Source organism: Argiope bruennichi, chromosome 10 (assembly GCF_947563725.1).
Source record: "Argiope bruennichi chromosome 10, qqArgBrue1.1, whole genome shotgun sequence".
Lineage (NCBI taxonomy): Eukaryota > Metazoa > Arthropoda > Arachnida > Araneae > Araneidae > Argiope > Argiope bruennichi.
In genome coordinates this window covers 53169272-53191591 of record NC_079160.1, presented here as the reverse complement: position 1 = coordinate 53191591, position 22320 = coordinate 53169272, and the positions used below count along the sequence as shown (strand labels likewise).

Genomic DNA, 22320 nt, shown 5'->3' with positions numbered 1-22320 from the left:
TCTGTCAGTTCCCGTAAAATTTGAACTTTAAATTAAAGTGGAAGCGATTAAATTTCAATTAATGAAAAAACCTCATTTTGCTGAAACAAAGCATGTTTTTTGAAAAATATGAATATAAAAAACATAATTGTTTAGCTTTGAAGTCTTAGGTGCGTTACAAAATAATTTTTATAATTTATGCAATATTTTAAAAAATTATTCCATAAAAATTTCTCTGATTCATCATAAAATTCAATTTTGAAATTTGCTTTCATAAAGAATTTAAATGACGAAATTTCAGTTTTGTTGTCAAAAGGATTTAAATGACGTAAATAATAACTTTTATTGTTTGTTTCAGTCAATAAGTAAACTTCAAATACAAATTTTATTCAATCCTTTGGTCTTAAGAAATCATAATCAGCAAAGTATTCTTGACACTTCAGCTTTCAAATAAAAAAAAAAATCTATCTTTTAGGATCCAATCTGACTACATTATGGAGTTTTGAAAATTACAATTTTAGAAAGATCCACATTTTCATAATTTTAGACCAATAAGCCTCGGGAAAATTCCGGGCGTTTTTATAAGATAGTAGTATTTACATTTTCAAAACTTGATCAGTTTTAGTCGGAATAGAGCGAATCTTTCTTTTTATTTAAAACTATTCGCCTTTGGCCACCAGCTAATTCACTGAGATATTGGTTATAGTTAAGTTTCTTTAAATCATCTAGATATAACTTCGTGTCCACGATTCAGCCAAATTATCAAATTTTAAAGCCATGTTATTTTTATTGTGTTTTACATATGCTCTGTTTATTGTGTACAAAAATCTTTCTAAGGAATACCAGTCCCATGACATCATGGCTCTATAGAAGCCTTAAATACCCGGTTCATCTAACTTCTAAATTTCTCCATATTGTAACTTTGTTGTTTTTTTTTTATACATCTCGTAAACTGCACAAATATTAAACAGAAACCTTGTTCTTTAAATTTGAACAATGAAAAAATATTACGCTGTTTGGTAGTTAATGGAACAAAGAAAACGGTTTGAACTTCAGTGAACAATTTAATCTTTTGCTGGAAATTAGGAGAAAAAATATTTTTTTAAAAATACTAAAATTCAGCAAAAATTCCCACGGTTATTAATTTGTATCATTAAACAGACAATTTTTTTATATTTTAAGACGATTCAAAATTCATTTTTGTGCAATAACATTTTTGGGAATTATCACAGTAAAACGCCACAATTCAGCTTAATTTTTAATTAATTAAAATTATAATTCGAATTTCAAAAAAAAAAAAAAAAAATTGCACCAAGGTGCATATTTTGGACCTCCTAGGTATACAAGTGTTAAACGGTCTGGCCCGTAGAGCACCAATTCACACACACATTCATCTTTATTATTAGTATTAAATTACAATATAATTTACTTATCATCAATTAAATAAAATCTAAAAAACACCAATAGTGTTGGAAAAGTAGGCGTTCTCTTAATTCATTTTTTATTTTAAAAATATTTTTATGTACTAATACCTATTGAAATATTTCAAACCCTATTAGCACAAGATATTGTAAGAGATTTCCACGATGTTGTTGGACATTCTGAATGCTTGCCAATGTCATGAAGATATCATGCCGATATTGTTCAGCATTTGATGCTAATAGCAGTAGCTTAATCTCAATTATCAGTCCAAGTTTGTAAATTTTAATTCCAATTATTAATAATTAATGCAATAAAAGGGACAATTCAAAATTAGATGTAGATTTGCGATGACTTCGTATTGAGCGGAATTGCATTATCGTTACTGTTAAGTATCTTGAAAAAAGCTAATTTAAACATTTTTCCATAAAAATGGATGTTTATCTAAAATATAAGCATTTTTCTGAGAATGGATGACATAACTGATTGATAGGGCCTTTTTTCAGAAATACATAAAATTGCAATCACAAAGTATTAATACCGAGAATTATTTTTTTAAACTAAACTAATTAAAAAACCAGAAGATGAAAACAATTGGTAAAAAAAATGTAGAAGAAAGAAAATAGCATATTTCTTTTGTAGTGAAGGCGCGAGTTCATGCATGACTTTTGACATTCTCATAAAGCATTACTCGATAATTTGAAAGCAATGCCGAAGAAAAGATTCTAAGACATATGAAATTAAGTATTAATATAGTTACGTTGATGTAATATAGCATTATAAGCTACATGCCATTAGATAAGAAAAAAATCAGTCATTTGGAATAAGCATGATAACTACTTGATACATATACATACTTTATCTGGGGCCGAATTCTTCCTGAACCTTGAGAAAAGGTTGCTTACATTGAACCATCGTAATTTTAGGTATATTAAAAGGAATGACAAACTTTTATGATGTTTTTTCCTTTAAATTAATATTAAAGTGGCCCATTGAAAAGCAAGAAAAATTAATACTGTATAACCAAACCATAAAATAGTGAACAGTTTACTTGCGTGCTTCTTGTTTGACAGAGTCTAAAATGTGCTGATATGTCAAAAGCTCTAAGGACTCTGTTCTTCTTGCTTAGCCTATTGAATTTCAATACATCATATCGTGAATGAGTAAATGAAATAAGAATAAACTAATGATTATTTGTAAGATATATAAAAAAAGATGTTAAAGTCTGTAATTTTTATATAACATTAATGAAATCTTTTTTCCTACATTGTTACCTAATTCGTAAGACCATTTAAATATTCTATAAACACTACTCTGTTCAAATTAATACGCAGAATTCTATTATTGCTAAATGCCAAGCATTTTTTTTATACATAATGCACAGGTGAGTTTTACAGAAACTTCAGATACAGGTATACCTGTAACAAAATTAAACTTTGGAATCTGGCAATATGTAATGCAACCTGCGCCACCTGTTTGATGTTGCTCAGTCCCACTGCGCACGCGCTGATCATCTTCCCTATCTGCTGAAATTCACCATCCTTCTATCAAGGAATGTAGCTTCATCATGTCAAGGAGGAGGAGAAGAAATATTAAATCTAAGGGAACTAGTAAGTAAATTAGTTGTAATTATTATAGATTTAGTTTAAAATAAGAATTTACAACTTTAAAACTCCAGATATGCATTTGAAAAGCATAATAATTGAGTTTTTTCTGTGAATTTTGAGAATCTTAAAACAGAGCAAGTGTTGCGAAACCTCCCTTTTATCCGATCTTACTGATGCGAGACATGTCTGGCTAAAAAGAAAAGGAATGCTTTCGATTATTACTGTAAATACGATTTAATCAATTGTCATAGGTTTTCGATAATCAATCAACTACCTAATAAATGTAAAGTATAAATAATTTTGCATCATTTGCAGTCTGGTTCCGAAGGAAAATCTTAGATCAATCCATTATGGAAGATAGCGTACGTTTAGTCACCGTTGGTATGGTCCGTTCAGATTAGAGCCTACAGGACGTTAAAAATGCTGCATGAGGGAAACGATTATATATATTACCTACTAACTTTACCACTATTGATTACTTTAAATAAATGCTCATTAAATATAATTCTTAAATAGTTTCAGACATAGCCACCTGTTAAAAAAGAAAAATTGTCATTTTCCCGATTAATCCTAGGATTTCATCTGTATGATTTTCGGATAAGTATGCACTAAATTTCCGATGAATTTTTTTCTTTCAATAAATTTCCGTGTATTGTTAATATTTTGCATTATATTAACAATATATTTTGATCTCAGCCACCTGTTAAGAAAGAAAGCTTTTCCGAGAAAATTTGCAATGTACAGATTCTGTTTTAAGGATTACAGTGCACTAAATTTCCATGTGCCTTCTTTCTTTTTATGTATAAATATTTCAGTGAAACTTTATCTCTTTTTATTTTATAAATGTGATATAGGCTTGATGTATGATTAATAATGGAATGGAAGATACTTCTTTGATTAGCATATATTATTTAAGTTAAAAATATCTGGAGCTGATAGCTAATTTTTGCTTGAATTTTTATGAATATTATTAAAAAAATTCTGATCTGAACAGATTCTGTTAAATATCAATGCCAACCATTTCTGTTTTTTTTTTTTTTTTTTTTTTTAAAATTGATATGTCAATAAAAAAAATGACATGCTTATTTTATTGAAAAGTAATTCTTGCAGGGTTTTTTTTTGGGGGGGGGAGGGGTATTTATCTAAATATTTATTTTTAGTGAAGAAATATTTAATAGAAAAGATATTGAATTAAATTGAAAAAAATATTAGAGATGATATAACCCATAATTTTGAAGCTCTGAATAGATTTTATGATTGTTTACTTAAAGAAAATTTTGAAATATTTGCTATTGCAAATAGATGCTAGTGATTAACATTGTTTACAAACATTACTAAATTAGTTTTTACATGCTATATTTAACTTTTTTAGTATTTTTTTTCTCTAATCAAGAAAGCATTTTATTTAATTGAGCTTTCCAATAAGATTAAAGTCAACGACAAAAGCTTCAAACTTGGATATGTTTAAAAGATATAAATAGAATGATCTTGTAATTTTCATCTCCATTGTTCTTTTAAAAGAAGTTTTATAATAATTAAAGAATTTTCTACACAATTCTCAACTACCATTTATATGTTATTATCAATTTGTAAAGTGTTCAATCGACACCTAAAACTTTCTATGAAAAATCTAACTATTTTTAAATATATTATTAGAAATAAGTAGGCATTTTATATATTTCTGGAATTTATAGAAAAAGAATATTTGAATGCCGAAAATCTGTTGAAACAAATGAGCAAACATCAAAAATGTATAATTAGATTATAATGTTTATAATAAGTGTTGATTTTTATTTATATGAGTTATATGTTAAATATATTACTTTAATGTTGTTTTAAATATTGATGTCCTGGTGTTGAATTGATGATGATGTAAATGAGATTCATAATTTTTACTTTTATGTCTGTTATATTTTAACACGACAACATGAGGGAATATTTAAGTTATGTTTAATAATAATTTCAACATTTATTATTTTTTTTTAATTTTTTCATTCTAATTAGGTTTTTTTAAAAATTTTATTATTATTATTCACTAAAAATTTTTCTTTGGAAATAATGTTACCTATTGCAATAATAATTGATTCAGCTTTAGGAAAATTTCTGCAAATCTTCATTGATCATAAAGTCTCCAGAATCCTAAACTCTTCATTAATCAAAAATTTATATATATATATATATATATATATATAATATAAAGGTATATTTATTCATAAAGCTTTGGCAATATTAACTTTTGGAAAAATAACTAGAATAATTTTGATTGGATTTGATTATGTGAGGAATATATTGTAGGGAGAAGGAAAATTTTATCTGAGTTGATAGCTGAGCCATCAAACTCAAAAACAGTGAAAATGATTGTTGATTGAAGTTTTTATTTTCCTAAATCTCCCTTATGATTGAACATAGATAATTTAATTCAGGCAATTGCCTTTTTATAATGCACATTTTTCGTACTTAAAATTTTTCTTTAACTGTTACAACTTAGAAGTTAGATATTGTCAAATAATTTCAACTGTCTTAATTTTGATTACCTTTTAGGAATTTTGTAATACATAGTTAGAGAGCTCTCATATTTTGCTTTACCTCCCACTTTCATCCTGATTTCTCTAAGGCTTATAAAATCAATGTAGGAATGTCAAAGACAGAGTGATCTTTATATCCCTGTGTGAATAAAATCTTTCAATTTGCCGACAAGAATTTTTATTTGCAATTAGTGTTTAAAATTTCTTAGAGCTGAAAATTAGCCACAATTCATTATGTTATATGTTTTATTTTTGAAGTGCATGTTATTGTATTAGCATAATTAAACATTCTTTAAGAGTGAGCAGTAATGAAGAAAAAGGTGTTTGAAATTATCTCGTTAGCACTAGGCCGTAGAATTTTAAAACAAACTCCTAATTTTCAAATTATATTAGCTTCAACTTTAAGTTCTTTTACTATTCTTTGTTTGAAAAATATAAATTAACATTATAATTTGGTGATAATTGGAACCACACTAACAACTACTACCACACATTTATAGCGAAAAAGGCTGAGAGTACTCAAACATGCAAAAAAATGAAACGATCATAAGATTATTTGTATGCAGTTAATAAAATAAAAACATATTCAAGATTTTTGTTTGAATTTTTTAAAGTAATTATTATATAATCTTAAGTTCTATGGCATCATTTTAAATTTAACATTTTAATATTTAGAAACATTCCATTTATTTTGTGCCATAGAACTTTGTTAATAATTGCTTGATTAAAATAAATTTTGATATTTTGCATATTTTCATTTTTATCATGTTTTGTCATAAAATGCATTTTCATAACTTAGAGTAATTAAGAGGTTTTACAACTGTTTTATACACTACCATTATAGTGCAATAATTTTCTCATGCATGCACTAAGATTAAATTATTGTGAGTGAATTAATCATAAAAAGTCATTTTAGGAATTTAATGCTTTGATAAAGATTAAAAAATAAAATTAGAAATTTGACATACATGAAGGTTACTTAATTTTAACAAAATTATGGATGTGGGAGGGAGGCAGTAGTAGATTTAAGGATTTTGAAGCCCTATGCAGTGCTCATTATAAGGCTTTTATTTCGATTTAGTTGTACATTTCGGTGCATTTTTTACTTAATCAAATTATTATTGATTAACCTTAATTAAATTTTCTATTTTAATAGCTTCATGAAAATATGTGCTTTTATTTATTTATTTTCACAGCATCCACATTTGTACACAATGATATTTAAACAGTAGCCTTCTGTTTATAATTACTATAATAACAATTGAATATTAGGAAACAAATTGAAACCTGAAAATTACACTTGGCATCATACTAATATTATTGTATTTTATATTTCATAAGATTAATGTTTTATATAAACTGATATTTTTAACAATAAGACTAATAATATTTTGTTAATGAATCTGTCTTCTGTCCTCTTTCCGTTCAGTGGCTCTAAACAATCACCTAATTGGACATTCACATTGAGATAGGAGGAATATACCTATGATTTTTCGACTATATTAGAATCCTTAACCTTTAAATTTATTATTAATGACTTCCTATGTATATTAAAACAATCAAGCATAATATAAATAAAAGTATTATATAACATTTTTTTATTATTATTATTTTTTCCTTAAGAATAAGAATCATACCTCCATATCATAACAATTCAAAGTATTCTTTATGTCTAAGCAACAAAGTGATGTATTTTTAAATAAGAATTGCTTTTAAATAATTGAATAATAAAAGTAATGCATTAACTTCATTATTTAAGTTACATAATGTACTTTTGATCTGCATGTTCGAAAAAATCTCAACGATTTTGACTATGTAAGTTTAGTGCTAGTCTTAATTTATAAATTTATTGTTAAGAGAATCACAAATTTCATAGTTATTTTGCATATTTTGAAGGGGCAGAAATAATAATATATTATGCTTCAATTTTAAAGCCCCTTTTTTCTCTTTATCCATTAATACGTAATAAAATTCTTATAATTTTTCTGTTGCATGAACTGACATAGATATAAAGTTTGTAATGAACTTTAAACATAATTTTCATATTGTCAGTAGGAAGTAGGCCACTTATTAATTTGTGTTTAGCAACAAATAAAAATAATTTCTGAGCATCTTCTTATTTAAAATAGTAGAATACCCATTTCTGAAATGATGATAAAAAGCAGACTTTAAATCTGTGTCAGTGTTTGTGATAGACAAATATCAAACAAATTAAGACATTTCTTAATAAAGAAATTCCCTTCGTTTTTAGTTGTTTGTCGTCCTTCAATTGTATATAATATTCTTAGTATTTTACCAGTCAAGGATCTGGGAAATATGGGTAAGCCATATTCTTTTAAAGATTGCATTCTAAAGGATTAGATTTGTTAATTTAAGTCAAATAAAATCTTTTAATAATCATAATAAATGTTATAAAATTCATTTCTTTCAAAATGCAATGATTTTTTTAACTGTTGTCTGAAAATATGGTATACATTTAGAAAAAAAAATATTAAAGAAAAAAAATACTCATTTATCAGATACACTTGTTTGTATCTGACAGTAACTTTAAAACTACTTATAATATTAAACAAATATTTGATTTTGTTGGAAGTTTTGAATAAGAAAGATATTTTCTGTGAAATAAAATTAACATCCACTAATCCAATAAAATGAGCAATTAAGATATTGCAAAGAAGAGTTATTAATCAGAAGAATTTACTGTTATTATGTGCAGTGATGCTTTGCGAATATTTTTAAAGTGAAGAAAATAAAAAAGCTTAAGAATGATGTTATAAATAAAGTTATAAAAAGTTTTGGTTAAATTATTTGATTGTGAGTAGAATTGGGCATGAATATCAAAATCACAAAAAAAAAAAAATGTAATTTTTATTTATAAAATATTTTAAACTGATATTTACGTTCATCAGTTTTGTCGAAACTGTTAAAAATGGATTACAGGAATTTTTTTCCCCTTAAAAAAAAATGAACATTTGATGATTTATGATTTTATTCATTCTTATCAAACATAGTGTTATTTAATAAAAACCAAATGTTCTTACTTTATAATGTTAAATGCAGAAAGCCACAAAAGTTGGAAAAGTAGGTACTTTATAACTTAAAATATTAATGACTTTTGTATCATGGTTACAATACATATTGAAAGCAATATTTGTTTGGAAAAACAAAACATAACATACCATTAATTTATCAAGAGCAATATAAAGAAAACTAACAAATAAATAAATAAATAAAATTAAAGAATTTTGAAATATTTATTCCTGCAATTAAGTCTTAAATTTCTTAACAGTCACTGACAAAACCAATGTATGTGCAACAGAAAAATGCAAATGCTTATTTCTATGTTGTTTCTATGCTTATTGTTGAAGGATGTTGAAAGGGTTGATCTATTAAATTTAAATAACAGCTATAAAAAATATTGATTTGTTCTGGATCTTGGATTCTACAGGTTTATGTAATCCCTTTAATAGATTTACAAAGTAAGATTTTTGTGAATTTATTAAATCCCTTTAATAGATTTAAAAGCTTTGCTAATTATAATTGATGAATTGATCAAACGCATTTGAAAAGCATTCAGTGAACTAGATAAGGAAACACTTGATGATATTTTTGTAGTATTAGTGTTATGTATAAAATATCTTACAATGACTATAGGTGAAAATGTCTGAGATTCCTCAAAATAAAACTTCACATGGAAAAAATATTGCCAGCAAATTTAATATGTGCCGAAGAAGCCCAGATCTTATTTCAAATGAAAGAGCTTATATTTTAATTATGTTTATGTATACTACTTCCTCTACTATAACTTATTCTATTTAACTAAATCTTCAGTTGCTTGTAAATGTATACCATTAATTCAGACAAAAATTGTTCTTAAAAAATATATAATTTTTTCAGATAAAAAGAGTATAAAATATGTTTAGATTTTTTGCTTAATGTTTTTGATGTGTATTGTTCTGACATATGCTTTGAAGGATCTAATTTATTATTACAACTGTGTATGACACATTTTTTTAAATTTATTATTTCAATTTATCAGTGAATCATGATAGCTAGAGTAAAAAAAAATGATACTTGTAAAATACAGACTACATTACTTTTACATTTAATAACAGAGCAATAATGAATAGACATATTGTCATGTCCAATTATAATGTTAATTCTAAAGATAAAATTTTTTTAAGAAACAGTTTTTTTTTTCGTGCGTGTGTATTAAAAAATCTTTTTTTTTTTTTTTTTTCACTTTAAGAGTTATTACAGAAGTACTGTTTATTTTATTGCATTATAAGTAACAAGCCAGAAGTTAAGCAGATATATGTATGGGAAAAGCATGTAGATGTATTTTATATTTTCAGAGAACTGATGTCTTTCACATTGTGCAGATATCTTTAATAAAAATTCTCTATATATGCTTGTTTATTTTCACTGAGGTTAACTATTTCATAAATAGATAACATATCATTTTAAATGTTATAGAGATTTATTGCATAATTTTTGGAAATTCAAACTGTAAGCTGAAGTCCTTTTCATTATTTCTTTAAGCAGTACATTTGCAGACAAGCAATTGTGTTATGAAGTAATATATTTCTTATACAATAATAAGTCAATATAATTAATTTCATTTATGGATATTTAGTGAAAATTATTACATTTATAGTTTATAGTGTGTCAAATGGCTATAGATAGCTAGAGTTAATCATTATTTTTTAAAAATTTAGTTATAATTTTCTGTTTTAACATAATGCATATAGTTAATGACCCTTAATTGGATTGTGAATTGTTATTTTTAATTATATATAATTTTTCTTTAATATATTCTCAGGGTGCGACTTAGCCTAATTGGGGCCCAGGGCAAAACTTCTTTGGGGGCTCCCCTCTGTCCTTTTTGTCTTTGGAAAGCAATGTTAAAAAAAGTTCATTGAAGAAGCAAACATAAAATAAACTTTCTATTCAATTTTGGGGACCTCCTCTGATGTGTGGGTCCAGGGTAACTGCTCTGTATGCCCCTGCCTTAGTCAGGCTCTGTATAGTCTCTATTGTTGCAGTTTTAAATATTTTCTCATCATATTTAGGGCTGTGCAATTGCAGCATATTTATCAAATAATATTTCAACTCTGTGTAATATATTGCATACTTTAAGTTGCAAAGTTTTAATTCTTTTAAATTTTTTGAAAGAATCAGAAATATAATTAAAAATTAATTTTGTTACCTACTTAGCTAGGAAAAGAAACAACAGCAATTGATCTCTAAGTTACTTATAATCTTTTTTTGTTGCTAAATAATTGCACAATATTAAAAATTTTAAATATTGATATCTCGATTAAGCTGTATTTTTTTTTTTCTAAAAGTAGTTTAAATAAAATTATAAAAAATAAAAAAGGTTCTAAATTTATCAACAACGTTTAATTTGAATACAACCTTTTCTTCTATTTAGAAAATTATTTTCATAAGTGTTTGCTGCCAATCTTTTAGGGGGGGGGGTAACCATCATGGCTTATATTTTTATCGTTCCAGCAATTATTGCCAATATTTATTGGTCGTATTTGTATGATTCTAAATTAGCAAAGTTAACCACTTTACATGTTACACAACATATAGAACACATCAATGAAATGAATTGTTTTAGAAATGAATGAGTTGAAATAATGTTTTAGTGCTATTTGGAAATTGTGAATTGTTCGACAACACAAAACTACCTATTTCCAAAATTATTTATATTTGTTTTGATAAAGTATTATTTTTGGTTTTAATATTTCTATATAGATTTCTAAACATATAAACGCAATTATCCTTAGATTTAAAATATCTCTAATGATCAATTTAATTTTTATATAATTTAGATTAATCAAAAAATTTAGTTGGTGTTGATATTTTTTTCCATGAAGTGCATTCATTCTTTTAAGGGTCAAATATCTTTTATTGTTTTTTCCTCAATATTTAAATGTTGAATTAATTATAAATCTTTATCTTTTTAAAAGAAAATTTAGCTATTTCTAATCTATGATCAATTGGAAAATATTAAACATACATTTGCGTGTAACATTTGTAGACCACAAATCATGGAAAGAAAGAGTATTAGATTTGTAGTGGAAATTTTATAACTTCAAAATGTGGAATGCATTTAATTTATAATTCTAATAAATGTAAAATAGGTAATCATTTTGAGAAGACTCACTCAGTTTATTTGAATCTGGCGAGTGAACTAAAACAGGGCAAATTTTAATAGCTTAATTTTGAGAGACATAAATAATAGTGAAAAAGTTTTCTTTCTGTCATTTGTCATGAACCATATGAAAAAAGGATTATCATTTATGTATTGTATAAATTTTATCAAATGTATTTAGATATGAAAAAATTAATCTAATCCATCATTTCAATTAGCTTTTTTTTGCAATTTATGAATTTCTGCAAATATTTTTCATAAAATAAAATTTTTTGTGTTTAATTAAAAATCATGCTTTTTTAAAAAAGTAGATCTGATAGTTAATATAAGAGATAGATGTTAAATAGGATTTTTTTTAAAGGTTCTCCATCTTTGTCTGAACTTTATTTCCTGCTGTTAACCCTTTAAAGGGCCATTTTTTTTTCTAGTCATATTATGTTAAAATATTTTTAGGCTTGAAATTAGAATAAGAAAAGGGACTCATTTAGCTTATTAGATAAATTTAATTTTATTCATTAATTAATTTGGGTAATTAATAATTAAGTACCAAATCAAGACACATCATTTTGTGTAAAATAAAGAACTAAAGCATCTAAGTTTCTGTCTTTCTGAAAAAATTTGTCAGAACTTATGCCAACCTACATAAATTCATACAAAGATTGATAAATTTGGTGGGAAGCATACTTCCCAGGGCCCTAGAAAGGGTTAAGTAATATTAATCTTGTAAAAGTATGTATGTATTTTGAGAAAAATAAATATTGAAAATTATAATTCGTCTTATTTTAAACACTACTGATAATAATTAGTGTTGCAAGTAAACACTAATATTTTAAGGAATGAAACAAATATGCAGACTATTTCTGAATTTAGAATGGCAATTACAAGCACCATTCAGACATTTACACTTTAATATTTGCCGCTGTTTTGGCTGAAAAGGCATGAAAGATTCTTCAAGGTCCTTTTTAGAGATCATTTATACTCTTAATTTTTGGGTTATGTAACTGTTTTCGTTCCCTTACTATATGTCTTGTTAGTGTTTGTATGTTCACATAAATGTTGTTAAGAAAGACAATGTTTTTAGCTCTGTCTAAAGAATCTGATTTTAAGCTGAACAAAATTATGCTGTTTGTCGCTGCTATGGGTTCAAAATTGCCTATTAATTACGTTTACAGTTTTTCATTGTTTATAAAATGCTGTTATTGTTTTTGATATGTCTAAATCACCCTATTTTATTATAGGCAATTCTTTAAAATGTTCATATAATTTACTAAGTATATTCAAAAGTATTTTGCGAATATATCGTTTCCATCTTTTAATTAGTTTTAAATGTAGATCTCCTGCTTTAAAAAAATTTCTCACACTTCTCAACATTTCTCACATTTCAACATAAAAACATTTCTCACACTTGATTAGTTAGATTCTGCTTAATTAATCGTGTCAATTAAATGTTTATTTTGTCTTGGAGATTTTTTAATTTAAAATCATGCAGAGAATACCATATCAATCAGAGTGAGCTGTTTGCTGTTTTTGTGGATTTACTTGCCCTTTTTTTTAAATCCTGGATTTCTTTTTAATTCTTTATGATAATTTTGTCATGTCAGTAAAATATAAAAAATATTAATCGTAGATTTTCAAAACATAAGACAGATGCTCAGATTTTTTTTTTTTTTTAAAAGCAGGTGTCTCTTTAAAGCGTTGCATTCGTTAAAAATATGTTCACTTTTTTTTTTTTTTTTTTTTTTTTTTTTTTGTAACGGCGATAAAAGGCATCGGTTTATGTTTGAATACGAACCATAATGAAAATTCTTTTTCCGTTCATGGAATACTGGAGTTATTGCTTTATTCGTTTGCATATACAATCTCTACTTTTTAATGAATCTACAATTCAGTTAAAAAAACCGGATGTTTAATTAATTTGGTTTCTTTTTACAAAGAGAATCCCACTGATAACTGTCAGAAATATGTTGCAGTTTTATACTGTAGACTTCTAAAAATGTGAGAATTAAATCTATCTGTACCATTTCTTTGAAAGTGTGTATATAATCATTTATAAAAGTTAAATTTTATTTGGAAAATAAGGATTTACAGCAACAAATCGATATTTAATCAGATGAATTTTATCATCTAGATTGCGTATTGTGTCAAATAATCAATAAAATATTTTGGATTTAGCATTAGATCTTTTTTCCTATTTGAACAACAAAATCTTCATCCCTCATCTTCCTGTTAATACAACGGAAATGAATCGACTACCGCGCTACAATCACTGCATTTAAATCGGATGTCATATTTAGTCAGAAAGAAATAAGATCTATCTGGCGCATAACTATCTGTGGTTATAATCTAATAGGATAGATCTTTTGCAATAAAAGACTAACTTTCAGTAACAAGCTCCAGAATTCCCACCAGAAGTCAACTGAAGACAATTGCTGTTATTTTTTTAAATAATTGCAATTAATTACTTTTATAATCTATGTATATAAAAGAAACTTTACCCAAGATTTTCATACGACGTGCATAAGTCCCGAAATCAACATAGACTAATAGTAGATTAAGGGAGGAGGAAAACATTAAAGGAAATTACGAATGTCTTGTCCGAAACATAACATGATGATAGGCTTGAGTCATCTATCTTTATTATTGCAATGTTCATAAATGTAAACACAGTAACAAGAACAGTGGAAAGTATTGTTTGAAAATTTACTTTACAAATAATTTATTAAAATAAGGGAAAATTATATAGAACTAAAACTGATATCATTGAAAAATTTTACGGTTTTGTAAAAATGATTTTTATGCAGTGATATGCTCTGAATTTATAAAGGGAAAACGTAGAATTTGCTATCAATTATTAATTATCTAATAATAATTTTAAAAAACATTATTTTTTTGTGAGTATTTACTACGAAAAAGAGAATGTGCCAAATTTTGTAGCTCTTAGTCCAACGGTCTACACTGTAGATCATTTTACACAATTTTTAATCAAGTATCTGGTATCACGCTTTTCGCTGTTTACATAGTATTAAAAAAAAGCAATTGAGATCTCATGAACCTGTGTTTAAAATTTTCAAAAAAACATTCTAATTCAGAGTAAATATGAAACTGGATGAATTTTTAATTCATTTTGTTAGAACTTTGGAACTGCTTTTAAATTAAGTTGGTTGTGTCAAAATTTATAAATATCTGAGGTCAAAATCAGTGATTAAAAATAACGTATCGAAAACTGTATATAAATGGTAAATACCATATAAGAGTTAAATTAAGTAACGCTATTAATTCCATCGTAATAAGTACACGATCCCCCAAAGGAAGTCTAACCGATATAAATAATGTCCACCTCGGACATCCGCCTCTAATTTTCTGTGGAGATTTCACCAACGCGATTGCAATTGTGGAAGAAGTATTCTTGTGTGTCTGTGTTCTCCTTGTAGTGTCAATGGGGAAGAGCACAGAGTCACGGGAAAAGGGCAAGGGAGAGGAGGGGGAGGAAACAGCAGCAGCGTCTGTGGTGGGGAGAAAGTGGATACGCAGGTAGGAGAAAAATCTCGGAATTTTTCACCTGACAGCTACGTTGTCACGTAACGGGATAAATCCACACTCTCACGAACGCCGTGTTTGGAGGGTGGTTTGGAGAATCTTGCCTAACTTGCACACGAGCAGGGTTGCCAGTCGATGCTGTTTTTTTGCTTATTGGCGACTTTGGATGAGGGTACTGTTGTTGGAAGAAGATTCGTTGACTTGTAAAGAAAAGTGTTATTTGCGATTATATAAAAAAAAAAAGTGAAAATTGTATTGTTTAGTTAATCACCGGAGTGAAATAACCAGACAGAAAATTTTTGTCTTTTTAGAATTTCATCACGGTTTTGCAGTTATAGTGATCTTTAGATGTACAGCAGTACCTTGGTATACATACAAGCAGTAATAGAATTCAGCAAGTGGTCATAAGAATAAAATATATTTACCCTTTCTGCGAAAGTAAATCTTACTTGCATGTTTCTGCCAACAATATACCGTAATTTTCCTGCTTTGACGCCAGTGACGTTGTTAAGCAGATAAGACTAAGAGCCTTGGCTTTCGTTACTCTCTTAAACATAGTATTAGTCCTCTCACGTTTCCCAATTGTTTATATTTTTTTAATATTGGTAATTAATATAAGTGGTTTAACGCCATTTACATTTAGCTTCCCAGTTTATACCATTTTTCCTCTGTCTCTTTGAAAGGGCAAAAACAGTCTAATATTGTTTGCGTAAAGCTAAACAGAAATGTTCGTGATGAATGATTTGAAAAATATTATTATTAATTAAAAAGCAAACTGAAGAAAATAATAAATGAAAGTGAATAATTGATAAAAGTTTCGACAAACGTGAATAAGAATGATCATTTTGTAATAGAGATATTCAAGATTTTAAAAGAATTGCATTTATTTCTCACTTTTAATTTCCGATTATAATTTTTTTTTTTGAAACTTACATTGATTTATCTTAAAATCTGGCCGCTGTAATAGCGGTGTCGTTTGTATTTATTTGTTCAATATGGTAAAAAAAAGCAAAACACAAAATACTTTTACGTCGTACAGTTTTTATATTCAATCCCTTAAGAAGTTTTAAACCATTATTTACCAATTATTAAGCTGTTATTAATTATTATCTTATTTATAGAGACTGCTTGGAATTCATAATTTATAACTAGTCTCTGGCAAAATATTGGATTTCTAGGTTCATACAGACTTTTTCTAAGCGTTCAAATTTTATTTACAAAGGTTAACAATGTTAAGAGAAGGCAAGCTCTTTGATCTAGGATAATAGTATGATTTAACGCACCTTAATATAAATTGTTATTAAAAGGAGAATTCCAACAATTCAAAATTCCGATAAGTAAGTAAGTAATATTCACGGAGCAAAATAAAATTGCGACGTGCCCGTTGAGGAATGTAATGTTTATAAATAAAAATTCATTTAGAAATTATTTTTGGTTATGCATATATTTAATTTTTGGGAAATATTTTTGACTTGGTGCAGGTTTTATAATCCGCATTCGTATCTGTTCCATTTGAGAAGCTTCATTATTCAAATTTTTTATAATTTGCAATCAAATATTTAAAACTGGATTCTTAGGTTTTGAACTAGTAATACGACAACAATGGTTAACAAGAGCAAAAACGAAACGTCCTAAACATTAGATATCATTAAGTTGAAAAAAGAGCCAAAGTCTATAGTTAGGAAATGAATAGCTAAAAGAAAAGATTTATCTCATTTTTAATGATAAATAAATTTTAAAATTAATTTTCATATTTAAATTAATTTTGAAAAAAAATTGATTAAAAATCAGACAAGTATTAAAATTTAAAGGCAATGAAATTGATATCACTTTATAGCGACATCGATTCGAATAAATATAAAGCGAATTTTTTTGAATTTTAATTTGCTGTAATAATGTTTTTTGTGCGATGTTTTAGTCAAAAGGTAACGTGGAAAAAAAACCTAAAATCTTTTAAACCTCCACCTCTCTCCCTTCAAAGGGGTCTAGAAACTTTTTCATTTTACAGTTCATACTTCTAGTTGCTAACAACCTGTGTACTAAAATTCGTTCGAATCCGTCTACGAGTATGAATGAGTAAGATTCAAACAAGTTAAAGGACATTCAATTATATGCATTAAAAGTTTTTAGTATATCTTATAGTAAAAAGATATTAAAAGTTATTATGCAAAGGATAAAAAAAATATGGCTAATTGAACATGTCTCTTAAAAATATATAGATTATATCCAAAAGTTTGCGATTGATTTGCATTCATCGAATATTTTTACTCAGGAATTTATAGACTTATTTAATTATAATTTTTAAAAAAACGATACCTTTTTATTTACTTTTTTTTCCATAATTTTTGTGAGTCAGAATGGTTATAAAGACAAATAATGGATATAGTACCAGAAAAGCGCTTACGGAAAGCAAAGTAATAATGAACAAACTATTTAAAGTTACTTCTCCTCTTCCTTTAATTAATTTTTTTTTAACTTTGTAAATTCTAACTGAACTAACAAATAAAGTTAAGTTTGCTGTTAATTTTAATTATTGTTCAATTTAAAATAGTGCTTCCAAATTTACTAAGTAATAGTAATTGCAGTGTTTAATTATTTTCAGCAGTAACAATGTAGGAGCATAAGAATCGCTAAGTTCAAGAAATCCTACAAGTGTGCTGGTTAAATAAAATAATTAATAAACTGAAGAGACGTACTTATAGGGTAAATGTATTAGTCGAATGGTCATTTGGATACAACTCTATATAATTTTTTATATTATTCCAACTATGCCCCCTCGAATTTTTGCTAAAAATTGCTTTTTTAGTTAAAGATATCGTATATCATATCTGAATTATTCAGTTTAAGCCGTTATGTGTTTACAAAAAATTGCATGAAAATGACGATGATGGTAAAGATACATTGTTTAGCAACTCAAATAAAAAGCGAAAATTCGTACTACATTTGTATCTTATCTACAAGCGGGATATTTTAATTTCTTGTATAACGAGTAATGATCTCAACGAAAGATCTGTTATCAGTCAGCTGTGAAAGAACTGTGTTCAGCTGGTTTTCATGAGCTAAATCAGTTAAAAATTATTTTCGGTAACGATATTTGTCTTTTAAGATAACTTTTTGGCTCAAAATATTTCGATAAGTATTTTGATTTTGCAAAACAACATCGCTAAATACATTTGTTGCATGTTGAAATGAATTATTATTCTTTATTATTTTATATATATATATATTTTCATTTGTGAAAATTATTTTTAAAAAAATTGTGTTTATTATATCGATGAATATAATTTTTCTTGTCGAAATAATAATTTTATATAATAATATTTATAAGCTGTGGAATACTATTCATAAATTACGAAATGAGTTACTGTGCAAAACTCTCAGTAGGTAGTTTGTTGGACCTAGAGAGACCAAATTTCTGTACTGTAGTTCTTTCTTGGATAGTAACTGTTTTCTAAGAAAGATTTTTTTAACTTTAATTAAATTTTTCATTAAAATTTTATCAAAATTTTAATGTTTTATGATAATATCCAAAACAAAAACTATTTTTGCACCATTTTAAAGTTCATAAGAAAAAAAAAGAGAGAGAGAGAGAGAGAGAAAGCAAAGAAAGAGAGAAAAGAAGGGGATGAAAAAAAGACGTACTTTCATATTTCATTCCGCCCACTTTTTCACCACTAATTAGAAAAAAAGTTAGAATTATTTCTACCTTAATAAAATAACAATTATAAACTATAACGAATCATTTATGTTTTACAGAATTCCATGAAGTATTTAAGAAATTTGAATAGCTAGCATCTTCAGTCTTGTTTGATTCTTTTATTTATTCTTATAAAGTAAATTTTCAAAGTATGTTTTAGAAATAACTGTTTAATGATTTTCTGATTAACTACGTTCCTTACTAGTTTATGGAAGAAAACTACCCAAAAGATAAAATTTAAAAATTGTTAACTATATTGTAACGATATCTGTCTATGAATAATGTCGGTTAAAACATTTTCTTCTAGTAAATATTTAAAGAGCAGGCTTTTATCACTATGATATTATCTGAAAATAACAATGGATAAAGCAATCGTTTGAGGCATGTTAATGATAATGAGTAAATAAATCGAAGATGTATATGTCCTGTTTATGCAAATAATAAATGATTGGAAGAAAATGGTAGTATAGAAATCGTGCTCGTTGTGTTTACTTTAATAATCAGATGAGTTTATCTTCGGCATTCAGATTGTGACTGGCCATTTTTTTTTTTTTTTTTTTTTTCTAAATTGTTACCAAATTTGGATGTCGTTTAGCAGTTATTTTAATAAATATTAAGTTCTTAAGAATCATTATAATGGCATTAACCGTTTTATGAGAAGCAGAACCCTTAAGAAACAGCGATAAAGGTGCCAAAAAATACGTTCCAACTTCCCTTTCTATGTTGCCTTATTGTTGTCATGGCAACAAGTGGACTGTTAGAAATGGATGCTGATTGCCTGAAGAAGAAATATTGATTCTGCTGCTGGACATTCCCCTGCTACTTGACTCGGCGAAAGTGAGCAATTCGAAAGGGGAAAGAAGTATCTTGAATTCTCTTAACTTAATTTTTTGTTCGAAGTCAATTATGCGTTCAAAGTCGATGATATGAAAATAAATTGCAATTTTGTTTATTTCAGAGATAGGCATCTTTGTTTTGTGTAATTAGGGAGGGGAAAATGATCTTTACTGGATTCTTCTGTTTTGTGTATTCTGTTCGTAACTAAGGCTACGAGAAGATTTTGTTAAAAATAAAAGAACGTTCCCCTCCTTCTAGAAAATTTTGTTTTTGTTCGTTCTAGTTCTCTCTAAATGCTATCAGAAAAGTGTGCTGTTAATCTGTGGATGTAATCGTATTTTTTTTTTTTAAGAGAGATTTCATTTTCCTTTTCTGTCGATTATTTATGATAACTACTAAATAGTTATGAAAGGGTTTCTAAATAAGTATTACTGTTGACAAGAACATTTTAATTTAGTGTTAATAGTCAAAATGTCAAAGTAACAAATAGAAGTTTTGTAAAAACAGACGATTTTTTTTTTTAGTCTTTCTAATATTATTATTTTTAATAACAAATTATTATTTTTTTTATTACTTGGAAATCAGAAATATATATATATATTTGAAAACTCTTATTCTGGCACATTTTGATTAAATCTAACAGCTTCTAACATTCTGATGTAAATTTTATTGACTTATGTCTCAAAAGATTTTGTTTTTTATTGTTTATTTAAATATTTGTTATACCGGCTTAGTTTTCCATTTTTCAAGAATATTACTTTACATTACATCCAGCATTAAATGAAATGTGCCTCTGATATCAAGTTAAGTGTGACATGTAATTCTTACTACAAATGCAATATTAACCGATTTTTTTTTGTTTATTTTATATTGTAAGCATATCTAAATAATATTTGCACATTAATTTGACTTTCTGTTGAAATCAATTCAAGTAACATTACATTCAAATAAAAGTATCTGGTTATTCTTTCAAATACCTAATTGTACATTGTTTTATGGTTTTCCTTCAAATTGCTCGGTAAGTTCAAAATTGAATTGACATGATGCATTTGAAACGTTTCACTTGATCATCTTCATTACTGACAGTGTAATTATTTTGTCCTTCGTTTCATTTTCTTTTTCCTCTGATTTTTGCAACTTTTTCTTTATTCATATTATGTTGAAATTTCGATTGGTTACATCTTATGAAGTTTATATTTAAAAATATCCTCTTAAATTGAATTTAAGACAGAATAATAAAATTGCCTGATTAAAAAACACCGATAGCCTATCCCATCTTACTATTACATTTTTTTTATCTGCGTACAAAATAAAATTGAAAAGGTAAAGAGCCTAAAAATTAAAATCAGAAAGCTTAAAAGCTATTCAGATAGAAATTAAAGTTTCAAGATATGTCTCTCCGATATTCTATGATTTAAAAAAAAAAACATCAGCGAAATCTATGCAATTTCTGTTGACTGTTTGCGCAGAAAAAAGTAAATAAAGATTCAAGTAAATATAGTACTATTTATACTATTACATTACATAATGTGGTAATTTATATATTCGTCTTCTTTTTCTAATTGGACGTTCCTTTTGCTTCAACTTAAGCAACAGGAGACAGAAACGCAATCAACCCTTTTTTTCCAATTTTCATCCTTTATTTAAAATTTTTATTTCTCTTTATTGTGTCACTTGAACTGGCAGTGAAGTGTGTCTTCCATTTTCATTTACTTTCATTGCAAGAATTATTGAAAATGATTCAAAATTATCTCAAATAAATATTTTTTTAAAAAATAAATGAAGAAAGAGCAATACATTTGATCATCTCCTTTCCCACATTAGACCATAATCTTTTCAAAACAGTTTATTTTAAAAATTGTACTGTGCATCTAATTACTTGGTTTATCAAAATGATTTTTTTCATATTTTTAAGCATACTTATAATCTGTTTTTCTTTGGAACAAAGTCTGATTCGATGCTCAGAAATTAATAACATAAATTTAGAAACCGTAGCCAGGGAGAGTGTATTCAATGTATAATTTAAAATTATAGAATATGAATACAAATATAAAAAACGATAAATAGGATTTCACTGAAATTTTAAAGCTTAAGAATTCTTTATTAATTAAATTTCTGTTTTTCTAACGAATAAATAGCTTAAACATATCGGATATTTTTTTTTCCTAGTCTCGGTTTTATTTTATACAGTTAAAATAATTTTAAAAGCAAGCAAATTTAACATGAAACAATTTCCTTTGGAGTCAAAATTAAATTTGTAGTGGTTTAACGACTCGAATTTGTAATCTTTCCTTTTTGTAAACGGTTCGATTGCTAAACTTCAAAAATCAACAATTTCGAAAATTAAACATAGTTTTTAGCAGCAAATTTCTATTGTGAATAATGTTTTAAATTACGGATATAATAAAAAGCAAGCTTTAATAAGAAGCGATGTAATATTTTTCCTTCAGATTAAAATGAAAACGAACCAATAAATTAATAAGCTGAAGCTCAGTTCGTGTATTCGGTTGCCACGGAAACAGATTGCAAAAAAAAAAAAAAAAAAAAAAAAAAAAA

At 26.5% G+C, this 22320-nt stretch overlaps 1 protein-coding gene across 1 annotated transcript in view; it reads left to right on the top strand.

The window, feature by feature from the left end:
* The first annotated feature begins 2940 nt into the window (after window positions 1-2940).
* The window catches only part of LOC129988012 (ras-responsive element-binding protein 1-like), a 41680-nt gene continuing 22300 nt past the window's right edge, over window positions 2941-22320 (top strand). Inside the window, exon 1 of the mRNA XM_056096081.1 lies at window positions 2941-3008. Within this exon, the coding sequence (XP_055952056.1) occupies window positions 2966-3008 (43 nt within the window). The 5' untranslated portion in view covers window positions 2941-2965. The remainder of the gene's footprint in view (window positions 3009-22320) is intronic.